Source organism: Cervus elaphus, chromosome 1, assembly GCF_910594005.1.
Source record: "Cervus elaphus chromosome 1, mCerEla1.1, whole genome shotgun sequence".
Classification (NCBI taxonomy): Eukaryota; Metazoa; Chordata; class Mammalia; order Artiodactyla; family Cervidae; genus Cervus; species Cervus elaphus.
The window spans coordinates 77005823-77021719 of NC_057815.1; the positions used below are offsets into that span (position 1 = coordinate 77005823).

The 15897-nt window shown below is 41.8% G+C and overlaps 1 protein-coding gene and 1 non-coding gene across 10 annotated transcripts in view; both read left to right on the forward strand.

The window, feature by feature from the left end:
* The window catches only part of TCP11L1 (t-complex 11 like 1), a 34613-nt gene that overhangs the window by 9771 nt on the left and 8945 nt on the right, over window positions 1-15897 (forward strand). For 8 of the 9 annotated variants that reach the window (XM_043908858.1, XM_043908863.1, XM_043908856.1 and 5 more), the window contains 6 exons: window positions 3951-4083; window positions 5254-5374; window positions 6123-6343; window positions 10180-10316; window positions 12889-13085; window positions 15555-15736. In XM_043908858.1, coding sequence (XP_043764793.1) covers window positions 3951-4083; window positions 5254-5374; window positions 6123-6343; window positions 10180-10316; window positions 12889-13085; window positions 15555-15736 — 991 coding nt within the window. The remainder of the gene's footprint in view (window positions 1-3950; window positions 4084-5253; window positions 5375-6122; window positions 6344-10179; window positions 10317-12888; window positions 13086-15554; window positions 15737-15897) is intronic. The other variant, XM_043908864.1, reaches the window with a different exon arrangement.
* Window positions 6467-6570, forward strand: LOC122703632. The gene has a single exon (XR_006343545.1). It is a non-coding gene; the product is annotated as a U6 spliceosomal RNA (small nuclear RNA).

Genomic DNA, 15897 nt, shown 5'->3' on the forward strand with positions numbered 1-15897 from the left:
TATTTTTGCAAAACCAAGGTTTAAACAAAACTTGGAAGTCCTGCTAACAGTCTATGAATTTCTTTGTAAAAGTAAAAGAACTCAGTGGAGTTCTGATACTGAGTATGTCACAGTGAAACCTCCATCTTCTGATAAGTAGCAACAGAAAACACTATCCTGAAGAAATTTACTAACAGTGTACGCACGCACGGGCGAGCATATCCCGACTGAGTGCCTTACAATTTTAAATTAACTTTATTGAGGTGTAATCTATATATAATAAAATTCACCAATTCTAAGTGATGAGTTTTGACAATACATGTACAGTTTTGTCACCATAACCACAATCATGAGCTGCTACAGTATTTCTGTCACTTCCCAATATTTTCTTGTGTCCCTTTGCAGTGAATCTTCCCCACTCCCCCAGTCCCAGCCCTTAGCAGCCCTAATCTGCTTTCTGTCACCGTAATGTTGCCATTTTTATGATTTCATATAAATGGACTCTTCTGTACATGGTTTTTTGTATCTGACTCTTTCCCTCGGGACAATACTTTTTAGACTCGTCCATGTTGTTGCATGTGTCAGTAGTTGTTCCTTTTCTATTGCTGAGTAGTATTCCATGGTGAGGTCATGCTACAATTGTTTATCCATTTTGAGGTTTATGGACATTTTGATGGTTATGAGCTTTTGAGTACAGATCTTTAAATGGCCATATGTTCTCCGTTTTCTTGGGTTAACACTTATGAGCAAGGCTGCTAGATCAGATAGTGTGTGTCTTACTTTATGAGAAACCAAGAGGCTCTTTTCCAAAGTGACTGTACCATTTGGCATCCCTACCACTTATGTATGAGAGTTCCAGTTACTCCACATCTGCGCCAACACTTGGTAGGATTAGTCTCTTTAATTTTGATTCATCTAGTAGGTGTGTATAGTGGTTTCTGTCTGGTTTTGATTTGCATTTCCCTTATGATTAATGATGATCGTAATGATGTTGACCATTCATGCTCTGACTGGTCATTTGTTTATCTGCTTTGTAGAAATGTTCAAATCTTTTGCCATTTGGTATTGGTTATCTTCTGTTATTTAGTTCTAAAAGTTCTTTATATATACTGGATACAAGTCCTTTATCCAATACTTGTTTTATAAGTATTTTCTTCCATCTGTGGCATGCCTTTTCATTTTCTTAGTATAGTCTTTCACACAGCAAAAGTTTTAACTTTTTTTTTCTTTTTTTTTTTAAGTTTTAACTTTTAAGTTTAATGTATAATTTTTTTTCTTTTGTGTTTTTAGCTTTTTGTGTCCTGTTTTGCCTAATCCAAGATCACAAAGATTTTGGCCTGTGTTTTCTCCTAGAAGTTGTATAGTTGAAGTTTTTATATTTAGCTTTGCAGCTCATTTTGAGTTTTTTTTTTTTTTTCATTTATTTTATTAGTTGGAGGCTAATTACTTTACAATATTGTAGTGGTTTTTGCCATACATTGACATGAATCAGCCATGGATTTACTGAGTTAGTTTTTATTTATCATTTGAGGTAAAGGTCAAGGGTCATTTCTTTATGTATAGATTTCTGATTGTTTCAGCACTATTTGATGAAAAAACTAATCTTCCCTTATTGACCACAAATATACATATGTACTTCACTGGTGGCTCAGATGGTGAAGAATCTGCCTGCAGTACAGGAAACCTGGGTTCGATCCCTGGGTCCAGAAGATCCCCTGGAGAAGGGAATGGCTACCCACTCCAGTATTCTTGCCTGGAAAATCCCATGGACAGAGGAGCTTGGCTGGCAGAGAGTCAGACGCAACTGAGGGAATAATGCTTTCACTTTTCATACATGTGTATGTGTGTGTCCCAGTCTAGTTGGGGATCCTCTGCTCTGTTCAGTTCATCTGAATATCTTTTGTCATGCCAGACGCACACAGTCTTTTTTGTTTTTTTTTCTTTAACGTCATGCGGCATGTGGCATTTTAGTTCCCTGACCATGGATAGAACCTGTTTCCCCTGCAATGGAAGTATGGAGTCCCAACCACTGGACCACCAGGGAATTCCCACACACTGTCTTAATTATTGTTGCTTTTCTTTAAATCAGTTAGTGTAAGTCCTCCAAATTTCTTCTTTTCCAAAATAGTTTTGACCTGTCTAGGTCCTGTGCATTTCCATCCAAGTTTAAGAGTCCATTTGGCAATTTCAACAAAAACCTTGCTGGGATTTTTATTGGAATTTCATTTTATCAGTAGATCAATTTGGTAGAAATTGACAGCTAAGTAATACTGAGAATTGAAAAGATCTGTTGGGCCTTGATTTTGGATATTTATTGCATTTTACTAATATCCACAAAGTCAAGTTTATTTGTTATTTTTATTAATATTCTCTGAAAATGCTGAAAAGAATTTTGTGAAGTTTTTCAACTTCCCTTTACATGACTAAAAAAAGATTTTTACCAGACAGGATATGACCAGCTCTTAGATTTGATTCCTTTTTCTGGTGAGCAAATGAAAAAAGGGAAAGAAGGGAGAAAATAACTTTTCAGTGACCTAGCAAGATCTTTACAGCTGTTAAACCATGTGTAAACCAGTGCCGTTTTAAGCCCAGATCTTATCACCACTGTGTAAAATTAATATAACCATTCTCCAGGCCAGTGCTTTTCAGAGTATGGTTTCTGAAACCATCAGTATCAGGTGGAATCTTACAAGAAATGCAGTTCTCCAGCCCCACCCCAGACAGGCTAAATCAGAAACCTGGAGGGGGGCCAGCATAAGCCCTCCCCCTGATTCTAAATTAAAGACCCTCTGTCATGGGCTTTTTTTTTTTTTTTTAACAGCTTTATTAAGGTGTAATTGACAGACCAAAAACATGCATGTATTAATCATTGACTTTTTAAGCGTAGGAATTACCCTATGTTCCTTGGCTCAGAACACCTGGGAAGGTTTATGAGGAGGTTTTTTTTTTTTCTAGAAGAAAAGTCTCAAACTTTATCAAAAGAAAGAGAAGAACAGAAACCCATTATGAGGGTATTGCCACAGTTGATACAGAAATAAAACTCACTGGACCTGGCTAACAGTGGTGGAAAGGGAGAAATCAAACATAACTCTGAGGTTTTTGATTCGTTGGGCCTCCTTTCCAGAAATTCTTGTGTCACACAGCCTCTGATTTGTTCATCTGTCGATCTCTGAATTCTTATATTGCCCTAATATCCTAGTAGTAGTTTTAGCGTTGTTTAAATAGCACCTGGCAGCCTGAAGTACTCGTTGCTGTTTTTATTTGGGGAGATTCATTCATGGCACCAGGGGCTTCCCTGGTGGCTCAGACGGTAAATCGTCTGCCTGCAATGCGGGAGACCCAGGTTCGATCCCCGGGTCAGGAAGATCCCCTGGAGAAGGAAATGGCAACCCACTCCAGTACTCTTGCCTGGAAAACTCCATGGATGGAGGAGTCTGGTGGGCTATAGTCCATGGGGTCACAAAGAGTCGGACACAGCTGAGCGACTTCACTTCATTCATGGCACGGTGTTAATGATGGAGCAAACCATGAACTGCTAATGGGAACAAAAGAGGCGATCTTAAATCTGGTGTCTTTTTTTTCCATTTAGGGTAGACAGGAGGCATAGGGATTAGAAAATAAACCCTCAGCTTGTTGGGAAAGTGATAATCAGTAACTTTAAAAAATTCTTCTAAGTTTTCATTTATTGTAATCATTTGCCATTGACCAGTTTTACCAAGGAAAAAAAAGATGTTTTGAGTATTGTAAATGATCTCTGCTTTTAGGATTCTAGGTTAAAAGAAAAAAGTGAATATGAAATAGGTATAATTCTCTTGTTTGAAATTGCCAGAATATTTTCATAAGTAGAGGCATAACTGAAATTATTAGCTGTTAGCTGGTAGGAGAACCACTGCTTTCTAAAATTAATAAAAAATTTAGGAGAAAATCCTAATCTAGAGGAGCAAACCTCTGACACCAGACTTTTGTTACAGCTAGTCCTCCTCGATTCGTGACAGTAGAAGAACTTCTAGAGACAGCGAAAGGAGTCACTAACATGGCCCTAGCCCATGAGATTGTTATAAATGGAGACTTTCAGATTAAACCAGTTGAATTACCAGAAGACAGGTAAGGTGGTTACTGAGTTATCTTGTTTAGTAGAACACTGCCATTTTCCAGTTCTGGAAACATTTTCTTCACTCGATGTATATATTCTAAAATATTTTTCCTTTTGTATGTTGCTAAAAAATATTCCTTATCCTTGGAATTACCAGAGTTTGAAACTGTATGTCAGGACCACTGATCCTTGACGATGTAAATGAAAGGTCTGGAAGTCTTCCATGTTAGTGTCTCCCCAGTCCATAGAATTTAGCTGCCTCCTCTTGTGTGTTCATAGTACTGTTTCCTTCATTTCTTCTTTGTAACTGTCACATTGTACTGTAGTTGTTGGTTTACTGTCTTTCGTTACCAGATTTTAAACTCCTCAGAGATAAGGACTATGCTTTATTCTCTATCCCTACCTAGCACCTGGCCCATATTATATTGAATCTGAAATTCTATTAATTGTAAGATACACTGTTAAAAGATGGATTGTCACAAGAAGGAAAAAAAGCATTTCCCATTATAATTGTGAAAGTACCATGAAAAACTTGGGTTTCTGTTGACAGAGCAGTGGCTGCTGAGTCAGCAAGCTACAGTGTCTCCCACGTGAGGCTTCTAAATAGGACTTTACAAATGTTTCTTGTATGTTCTGCAAGGATAGCACTTTTTCATGTTCCTAGTGAAGAATTACTTGTTTTGCTCTCATGACATAAAGACTGGTTTTCCTGAAATGTTATATATAAATTGTTATAATCTGGTACCTAATTTAACAGTTGTTCCATACGTCACATGAGAATAGGATAATTTTAGCAAAAAAACTTCGAATTTAAAGTCTTAAACTACTTAATCATAAACATCTAAAAAATTTTCTGATATCAGGAAACTTAAATGATCATATCTGAGCTTTCCAGTACTATTTTTATCATATGGCACTGGTTCAGGCTGTTAATTGGACTAATATCTCCTGTCAAACTAGATGAAAGTTATTCTTTCCATTGAAAGAATACTTATTAAGAAAGGTACTTATTGAAATAAATCACTAACTAAAAATAAGCTGTGTGATTGGTTTAAGTATGTCTGGGAACTCTTTCCTTCATCCAAGTAATTTAAAAAATTTCTCACTCTAAACCTATAGAATTTGTGCTTTTGAGAGTGATTTGAGACAATGATATTTGCTTTTTTTCCATTTGCCTCCAGCTTGGAGAAGAGAGTAAAGGATATTGTCCATAAAGCTTTTTGGGATTGCTTGAGTGTCCAGCTAAGTGAAGTCCCCCCGACGTATGACCGGGCCATCAAGCTTGTTGGTGAGATCAAAGAGGTGAGGTGAAGAGTAAGTTGTGATGCTTTCCTGGTGTGTTAGGAGTTTTTAATCCCACCTCCCTGTGTTAGTGTACTAGAAGGCTTTAAAGAAATTGAAGGATGAAGATTTTAAATTGCTTGCTGAAATGTGGATTTAGTGTATTTGTGGCTTACTGCCCTTTAAAAACTTTCAAACAGACCATGATAACCTAAGGACATTACTGTTATAAATGAAAAAAGGTCAGATTTTACAAAACAGAATTACTTAAAGAAAAGAAGTTATTTTATAAAATATGGTGATTTATAAAAATCTTAACAGATATGAGCACCTTCAATATATAATGACCAAAAAAGTGACTCAGACTTTGGGATAAAGAAGGCATTAAGTGGAGGGTAGGACTGTTTTTGCAATATCTTCAGTAACAGTTTCTCAAAGAAGTAATACGTCTGTGGAAATTACAATTTGTCATTGGCTCACAGGCTCACATTAATTAATGTGGTTTTTTTTTTTTCCCACTTTTAACAGTTTTTTCTTCCTATGTCCAGTTGCTTGCTACCTAGAGCTTAAGTGGAAGCTTAGGTAGCTAGTCTAAATGATTTGTACACATGTTTTCCTATAGATTTGTTGAATAAGAGGTTCATATATGTGCACCATTACAGTAACAATTGGTAAGCCCTTTTTTGGATAATCATCAATTCCTTTACATATAATGAAAAGCGGCATCTGACTAGGAAGCTTTGATTAGCTTGGCTGTGCTCTCTTGTAGACCCTCCTGTCTTTCTTGCTGCCTGGTCACACTAGACTGAGAAACCAGATAACAGAAGTCTTGGATCTGGATCTGATAAAGCAGGAGGCAGAGAATGGGGCCCTGGACATTTCTAAGCTGGCGGAATTCATTATCGGCATGATGGGGACGCTGTGTGCACCCGTGCGCGATGAGGAGGTGAAGAGACTGCAGGACGTTAAGGAGATAGTGCCCCTCTTCAGGTATGGGTATCGGGCGCGTCACCGCAGGGCACCTAGAATACGTAGCCTGTTTCCAGAGTTAGACTCCCTCAAGTGTAAGTATTCATGCCTTAACAAAAAAGATTAAAAAGCAGACGTTTTGCTGTGCTTACGTCAGCAGCGCATATCCTAAAATTGGAACAGTGCGGAGATTTGCGTGGCCCCTTGGCAAGGATGACTTGCAAATCTGTGAAGCGTTCCATATTTTTTAAAAATAATGGTTATAATTAAAGAAGAAAGGAGGGAGGGGACAAAGGAAGTGAAGAGAAGGGGAAGGCTTGAAGAAAAGAGAAGACAGTGAACTTGAGACTCTGGGTGAGGTTATAGTGTGTATACTCTTTAAATGACCGAAGGCAAATCAAGGCAAAGACTGATCATTAGCATATATTTTTTAAAAGTTAAAATTTTAAATCTGTTTTTTTACTAAAATCAATATAAATCGAATAGAACAAAAAGACATGAAATATTTTTTTTAAAAGCAAACATTTTGTAAACTACAGAAAAGTAGAAAGGAAAAAAATTCACCCATGGTTTTATCACACAAAGGCACAATCACTATTGTCATATTGATATATAAATTTTTTTAGTTTCTTTGCCTCAGCATTTTGTTTTGAAAAATTACAAATCTACAGAAAAATTGCAAAAACAATATAATCAACACTCGTATAACACTTATGTAGATCCACCAGTTTTTAACATTTAGTCAATTTGCTTTATCATACTTTGAGGATATATGCATGTATGTATGTATTTTTCCATGAACCTTCTGATGGCTAATGTCAGATGTTATATTTCACACTTAACTATTTCTGCAAGTACTTCCTAAGATTGTGGATATTCTCTCACACGATCAAAATACAACCAGGATATTTAAGAAATTTAACATTAAAATAATCCTATTAACTTTTAGTCCATATTTGTTTCCTTTAGTCTTTTGACTGTATATTTCTAAATGTATATAATTAAGATCAAATTTATATAATTTTTATGCTATATGGGCAGAGGATTGACATGATGCTGCCTGAGAATTTGACTTTTGGTTAAATTCTTAACTCTTCTGTAAACAGATATCAAAATGCTACTAGGCAACATTGCTTATGGGGAAAATGACCTCTGACTGGTAAATTGCCTCTGGACAGAAAGGAATGATAATGGACTATAAATACTGGATGGGACACCATACTTGGTATTTCCTCAAGTGGGGAAACTTTTTTTTGTGGGGGGAAACTTGTAGCTGGACGTGCCCCCCATAGACACCCTAGAAGGCGTACCTTGGCACTGTTGTGAGCTTTTAAGCCGGGGGCCCCCACACTTCTGAGCCGTTTGCTCCTCGCTGATGTAACTGTGCTTGCAAAGGAGTGCTTGGTGACACCCTGTTGGCAAGCTGTGTGAACAGGTGGCGTCAGACCTATGGTTTACACTTGTCTTGTGAGTCTGCTCAACTGAGACAAAGAAGACCTTCCAGTGGGCACTGCAAGCCTGACTTTTCTTCGTTAGTATTACACCCTAATTATTTCATTTATTTTTTCATTGAAAGTGTCATTGAGATAATTGTATATTCACATGGCGTTGTAAGAAATAATACAGTGCGCTCTACCCCACCTCTCCCAAGGGTGACATTTCACAAAACTATCATCCTCAGTGTGTTGATCCTGATATAGTCCACTGATCTCATTGAGATTTCCTGTGTACACATGTATTTGTTTATGTATAGTAATTTTTATACAATTTTATCACCTGAGTTTGCATATCCACCACTGCATTCAAGATAATAAATAGTTCTGATACTCCAAGGATCTCTTTCATTGCCCTTTTATAACGAACTTATATCACTTGTTTAAACTCCTCATAAGTATTTTCAGCGGCTGCAAAACATCCTTTTTCATAGATATGATTAACTGTTGCTCTGTTAAGATATACAATCAGATCATGTATAGTTATTTAGTACTTAACCCTGTAGTGAAAACATTTCTGCACAAAACGTTTTTCTGTATTTTAGATTATTTTGTAAAGACAGGTTCTTAAAATGACATTACTGTGTCAGAGGGTGTGAACAGTTTTAAGACTCATTGCATGTTAGCAGGTTCCTTTTCAAAAGTTTTATAAGCAAAAAAAGTTTCATTTCTAGCTTTCTTTTTTTTTTTCATTTCTATCTTTCTTGACATCATCATGCTATCAATATTCATTACCTAGAAAAATGCCCAGCATTGTAAGGTTACCTCAAGGTTTAGAGAGAACATGTTTAAAAGACTGCCTTAAGATAGTTATTGATTTGTTCATTCATTCAACAAGCTCTTACTGAGTGCCTCTTATGTCCCAGGCATGGTGCGAGACAGTAGAAATAAGATAGTCAGTAAGAGCCCATAATCTAGGCTTCCCTGGTGACTCAGATGGTAAAGAATCTACCTGAAATGCAGGAGACCCAGGTTCAATCCCTGGGTCAGGAAGATCCCCTGGAGAAGAGAACGGCAACCCACTCCAATATTCTTGCCTGGAGACTTCCATGGACAGAGGAGCCTGGCGGACTACAGTACATGGGGTCACAAAGAGTTGGACATGACTGAGCAACTAAACTTTCACTTTTAAGAGCCATAATCTAGTCAAGTTAAATGAGGAATTCCTTGGAAGAGAGTCCTCCCGGGAAGTAGCTTGTAGCAAACTCATCCAAACTCAGATTCCTGCTGGAAGGAGAAGGGACTGGGGAAACTGGGCGTACACACCCTACCTGAAGGAGGCCGCAGTGGCCGCTTAGCGCCAACCGGTTGTAGCCGTGATGGAATGTGGGCCTGGGTTGCCAGATCTTTTGATTTTTCAAGAGAAACTAGAAATCCCAGCCTTTAAAAGCACTGTGAGCACAAAACATGTTTGTGGGCCACTTCCAGGCAGTGGTCTGCCAGTTGTCACTTTCCAGTCGTCCTTGGTTTCCTGTCGGTGAATTGAGGGGCCTGTTGGGAATGCCCAAGGGAGAGGCACAAGACCCTCCAGAAAGTGGGCTGCCCCGTGTACTTGGGAGGGGGCCAGAGTGGTGGCGGGGAGGGGCCCCGAATTGTTGCTCATGCCGTGTGTCCTTTCCCATACATGATAACCTTGTGTGGGTGAGTTTATTCTGTCATACGATGTCCCGTCAGGCCCAGACGGCATCAGGAGACCCCGAGGGTGTTTGACCGGACTCTTAGCTCTGCGTGGGGCCACACCTAAGCCCACACCTGGGGTTCCTGTCCACCTTCTGCACGTGGGTCACGTAGAGCAGAGCTGCAGGTATGGGACAGGCATGCTGTGGAAGGCATCCTTGGTATCTTGTCAGATTTGCCCATCGGGTGCTTTCAGAGCACAAACTCACAATTATGCCGCCAAAGCCAGAGCATAAAACCTGCCCTGGAACTCAGAGACTAGGGCAAGGGGAGAGAAAGGGGAGAGTTACCTTTCTTTCTCTCCTAGGAAAGGAAATGACCCTGTAGGCATGGAGACCCTGTGGTGAGCTCTGTTCTCTTAACCTTGGGTCTGGGCTGTTTTTCCTCTCCTGCCGTGAGGGCTGACCCCGAGCCAAGGAGTGAGCTCTGGGCCAGACAGGCAGTGGGGAAAGTGATGTTTGCCTAGGGGCGTGGGTGGGATCAGAGAGCAGCTTAAAAATGTGCAGTCCTTTCTTCTAAATTAGTTTTTCTTAATCTGCTTTCTCACGGCTTCTCTAACTTTTCTTGCCACCCTTTCCAGGATGAAAAAACCACCTCAGATCAGCTCACTTCATTTTTTTTTTTCTTTTTTTTACAGCAGTGTTTACTTTGCAAGTGCCTAGTGCTAAATCCTCTTGTCTCTTCCAGGGCAATTTTTTCAGTGTTGGACCTAATGAAAGTGGACATGGCGAACTTTGCTGTCAGTAGCATTAGGCCACATCTCATGCAGCAATCAGTTGAATATGAAAGGAAGCAGTTTCAGGAGTTCCTGGAGAAGCAGCCAAGTATGTTTAATGTTCTGTGGTGCTCATTTGTTGTCTGCGTTTTTTCATTTTAGTCACTCTAGGTTGTTGCAAAATGATATTTTCTAAACAAAATGAAAATTTAATATGAGAATACGTAAGTGCATGCTAAGTCACTTCAGTCTTATCCTACTGTCTGCGACCCTATGGACTGTAACCCGCCAGGCTTCTCTGTCCATAGGATTCTTCAGGCAAGAATATTGGAGTGGGTTGTCGTGCCCTCCTCCAAGGGGTCTTCCAGACCCATGGATCAAACCAGCATCTCTTATGTCTCCTTCATTGGCAAGTGAGTTTTTTACCACTGAGCCACCTGGGAAGCCCAGGATGGAAATACAGTAATCTCATTTGAAGACAGAAAAGCACAAGATGTTAGGCCTTGATAACTTAGTTGACAAGCAAGAGAACTGTAAGTAGAAGAGGAGAATAGAAATTTAAAAGAACAATGAAGTCCTAAATTAAATGAGTTTTTAATGAAAACATCAGCTTGAGATAAATTGTTTACTTGATTTTAAAATTTGGCAAACTTCTTAGGACTGTTTAGCTCTATGAGGTTCATCAAGAAATTTTGCTTTACTGTGTGCAAAATCTTCTGGTTTCATAATCAGAAAAAGTTTCATTTTTGTGAATGTCTCAGATGATTGCTGGGAACGGATAACTTAGGATCCAAACTATGTTGCATTTCTAGGGTCCTTTTTTTGGTCTCTGCCTTGGCAGCAGATGGTCTCAGTGAATGGCGGTCTTCAGTTCCAATTTATTACGCATTCCTTTTAGCCTGTAAATTTGCTGGTCACAGATGAAAGTGGCAGTCTCTGGATAGATTGTGTAGTCTGATCAAAGTCGTTAATTCAGTGCCCGTGCTTGAATTTACTATGTACCAACGTTGCCATAGATGACCTCACAGTAAGCCTAGGAGGTAGACACTATTTTTTAAACCAATTTTACAGATGTGGAAATAGGCTTTGAGGGATTTTTGATCAGAACTGATGACCACAGGGACTTCCCTGGTGGCCCAGCGGGTAAGAATCCGCCTGCCAATACAGGGCACATAGGTTCAGTTCCCGGTCGGGGAAGATTCCACATATCATGGGGCAAGTAAGCCCACTCACCACAACTTTTGAAGTCTGTGCTCCGCAACAAGAGAAGCCACTTCAGTGAGTAGCCCCTCATGCTGCAACTAGAGAAAGCCTGCGAGTACAACAAAGACCCAGAGCAGCGAAAAATAAATAAATTGGGGGGAAAAAAATTGACCCACTCAGCTCTTTTTCTCAACCAGTATTGTACTGCCCCTCAGGAGGCATCAGGGTTACAGTTTACAGGCTGAAGAGCCTTAGCGTAAGGGTCAGGTGCCGGCAGCCAGGGCCCAGGCCCTGAGCCAGTCAGAGTCACTTGCAGCATGAAAGCCGAGGTTTCCCAGAGCTGGTGGCCTACAGAATGCTGCCTCCAGAGGCTGAAGGGAGAGCGAAGCCCAGAAGTGAGAGCTCAGCGTGATCAGCGTGTGGGCAGGACCAGAGGTGTGTCCGGCTGCAGCCGTAAAGAGTGGACTCCAGCTGTGCCCTCGACTGCCCGCTTGGTGGTAACCCCACTGATGGGGCTGCAGTCTGTTCCTGTCCTATCAGAGGGTTTTTTTTTTTTTTTTGCTTAGATAACGTGGACAATAGCCTCATCTTCTTGCTCTCGTGTCCTCCGAATCCCTGGTACATTACTCAGAAGAGCAGGAAAGCATGCCGGCAGATGTAAGACAACCAAGGTCCCCTCACCAGGGTGGGGGAGTCCCCCCCCCCGCCCAAATGCCATGCAGTACATGCCAAACAGGTGACGGGACTTACCCTGGCAAGGCTGACAGTGAACCAGGTTGATAGGAGGCTGAGATCTAGACAAGGACAGCCTTGTTTTCACTGTGCAGGGGCTACCTCATATTGGGAAACTCTAGCCAGCATCTCCCCCATCTGTCCCTGGGCAGGAATTTTTGCATCTCACTGAGCTGGACTTCTCAGAGCTTCCAGCCACGTGTCTTGCGTGAGTGGCCGGGGTGGGAGAGAAAAGAGCAAAAGTCTGTTGAACATCTGAGGTGGCAAGACCAGGGTACACGTGTTGTGTCCACTGTCATGGTTAGCCCTCCCAGCTGCCTCTGAGGTGGGGCTGGTGTGTGCATACTAAGTTGCTTGTCGTGTCTGACTCTGTGTGACCCTGTGGACTGTATTTTCCAGGTAAGAATGCTAGAGTGGGTTGCCACGCCCCCTCCAGGGATGCCATGGCCTTCCCGACCCAGGGATTGAACCCGTGTCTCTTATGCATTGGCAGGCAGGTTCTTTACCACTAACGCCACCAGTGCTGGACCTTTCATTATGTTAAGAACCTTGACAGTCAGACAGATTATGACGAACCTAAGGTCACTCAACTGGTAATCACCTGTTCTGTGATGTAAACCGAGGTCTGTTTGATGCCAAAGTCCATGCTCTGTACTTGACCACACTTCCAGGATGATCTTCCCTAAAGTAATTCTGGGAAGTGTCTCAGAGCGTTCAGTAATGTTCCAGGTCTTGCTTTTTCACAGATTCCCTGGACTTTGTCACCCAGTGGCTGCAAGAAGCCACAGATGACCTTATGAATCAGAAGTATAAAAATGCCCTGCCAGCTGCGGGAGGGGCCGCTGGCTCTGGGGACGGTCCCCGGCTAGATCCCGTGGCTGTCCAGAATTACGCGTACCTGAAGCTTCTGAAGTGGGACCACCTCCACCGACCTTTCCCTGAAGTAGGTGCTCCAGGCAAGCTCGTTTCTTTCTTGTACTGCTGAACTTCTGAAGAGTAATAGTTAAAACTCACATAGCAGAAAATTGTTCCTTTGTAAGCTGTATAATTCCTGGGTTTTTAGTACATTCACAGAGTTGTGCTTCCATTACCACTGTTTCATTTCGGGACGTTGTCATCACCCGAAAGGAGACCCTAGACCCACTGGCAGTCGCTATTCTTCCTCCTTTCTCCCCTCACCCCTTGGCCACCTCCTCTCTGTCTCCATGGATTTGGCCTATTCTGGACTTTTTGTTTAAACGGAATCATACAATATTGGCCGTTCGTGTCTAGCTTCTTAGCATAAAGTTCATCCATGTTGTAGCATGTATCATTACTTCATTCCTTTTTTTTTTGTAGTCATTTTTTAAAAATTGTGGTAAAATATATGTGAAGTTTACCCCCTCCTCTTTTTTTTTGACTTAACCCTTTGGCCTGTGGGATCTTAGTTCCCCGAACCAGAGATGGAACCCCTGCCCGCTGCCTTGGAAGATGGAGTCTTAAACTACTGGGAAAGTCCCTCCCATCTTTAAGTGTACGGTTCTGGGCATTAAGTACGTTCACATGACTGTGGAGCCATCACCGCCACCCATTTATTCCCACTTCCCTTAGGTATGTACCTAGGATTAGAACTGCTGGGTCACGTGGTGACTCTTAGGCGCTGCCAGACCGTTTTCCAGAGGATCTGCCTCGTTTTGTAATCCCAGCAGGAGTGTGTGCGGCTTCTCACTTGTGCTGCCGAGCGTCTGTCCTGTTTTTACTCATCCTGATGAAAGCCCTAACTCAGTGATGTTGCTTTTCAGTTTTATCTAAAGAAACTGCTTCTCCTTCCATGCAGAGCCTGTTTTTTTTTCCTTCTTTGCATGTTTTTTCACAATAAGTGCTTCTAACTGCCAGAATCCCTTAAGGAGATGACTAACAAGGGATTCCCCAGCAAATAGGTGGTTTGGTGTCTAGACTCCCCTTCTTTTTCGAGGGCACTCAGGCTGCTTATCTCTTGCCTTCAATCCTGCTACTTCTCTAATTTTCTTTCTCGGTTCCTTATTTTTCCTTTTAAGATGTTGTGAGCCTGAGTTTTCACCTCTTGCCTCTGAGTTCCCTGTTTCATGCCAGACCAAACTCTAAAGAGGGTGTTGAACTGGGGGTGAGGGAGGTTCCTTCCTGAAGAGTCAGACTCTCTCGTCTCTCCTGTAGCTGTTTTACTTGAAATATTGCTGTGGGGAAAATGGTGTTTTCAATGGGGATAGGTATCCACTCTCAGAATTGATTCTTGGAAATTTTTTTTTCCCGTAGGTAGGAAGTGGATTTATTTAGAGAGAAACACACTCCCCAGACAGAGTATGGGCCATCTCGGAAGGCCAGAGCAGCCCAGAATTATGGTGTGATAGTTTTTATGGGCTGGGTAATCACATTGGCTAATGAATGGGAGGATTTGCATCCTAAACCCAAGTACTACATACTGCTAGGAGGCTTCAAAGCAAGGAGGCAGATGCTATGTAACAAAGTGAAGTCAAAACAGGGACTGGTAAAGCCTCTCTGTTTGACAGGAGAGGAATGTCAGCCTTCAGAGATGGTTTTTACTTTGCAGAGAGAATTCCGGGGTCAGACTCCACATTGTTAACATCCTGATTTGTTGCATTAGTTTCTAATAGCAAGACCAGTCCTTAAACTTTACTTGGTTAATTTGTAAAAACTCAGATCGGACGTCGTATCCCCCAGCCTCTCCACTGCCCTTTCCCTCCCCCCACACAGGGACTTGGGCCCGGCTGGACCCAGGCCTGTCTGTAACACGGGGACACCGTCAGGGAAGTTCACTCACTGACTGCTTTCCATGTGGCTTTGGGTTACCTGTCATTCCTGCTTTTCCTACTGACAGTTTTTCTCTCTCTTTATTCACTTCCCAGTTCTTGAGAGCCTCCTTTGTGCTGGATGCTGAGGGGGGTTACGGAGGTGAAGAAATATATTTCTCCTCTCCTTCCCTCCGGTGCCCTGGATAGAGTGGATTTATTGAGTGCTGGCTCTGCCAGCTGCTTTATAGACATGGTCTTTTTTTCATCTTTATTTATTTATTTTATTGGAGTATAGTTGATTTACAGTGTTGTATTAGTTTTAGGCAAAGTGAATCAGTTATCCATACACATATATCCACTCTTTTTTTTTACGTTCTTTTCCCATATAGGTCATTACAGAGTATTGAATGATCCCTGTGCTATACAGTAGGTCCTTATTAGTTATATATATTTTATATATACTAGTGCGTACATGTCAATTCCAATCTCCCAACTTGTCCCTCTCCTCTTTTTTCATCTTTAAAACAGCCCCATGAAGGAGGAATCCCCGTTTTCCGTAGGTGCGGAGGCTGTGGCCACACCGCCCTCTGCTGGTCACAGCCCGAACCTGCAGCTCAGAATGATTTCTGTTGTATTCATTGCAGACGGTTTTGATGGACCATTCTCGCTTCCAAGAGTTCCAGCTCCAGCTGGAGCAGCTGACCGTCCTGGGGGCCGTGTTGCTGGTCACGTTCAGCATGGCAGCCCCAGGGATCGCCAGCCGGGCTGACTTCGCCGAGAAACTCAAGATGATTGTGAAGATTCTGCTCACAGACATGCATCTGCCGTAAGTGGCCAAGAGCTGTGGGGGAGGGCCTTCAATGGATGGTGCCAGGCAGAGGGTGGCCGGGAGCAGGCTTGGGTGGGGGTTCTGCGGCGTGAGACAGAATCAGGGCCATTCACCAGGGACCGAGGAAGCCTGGCTTTCCAGTGCCCTGCAGACTTTAT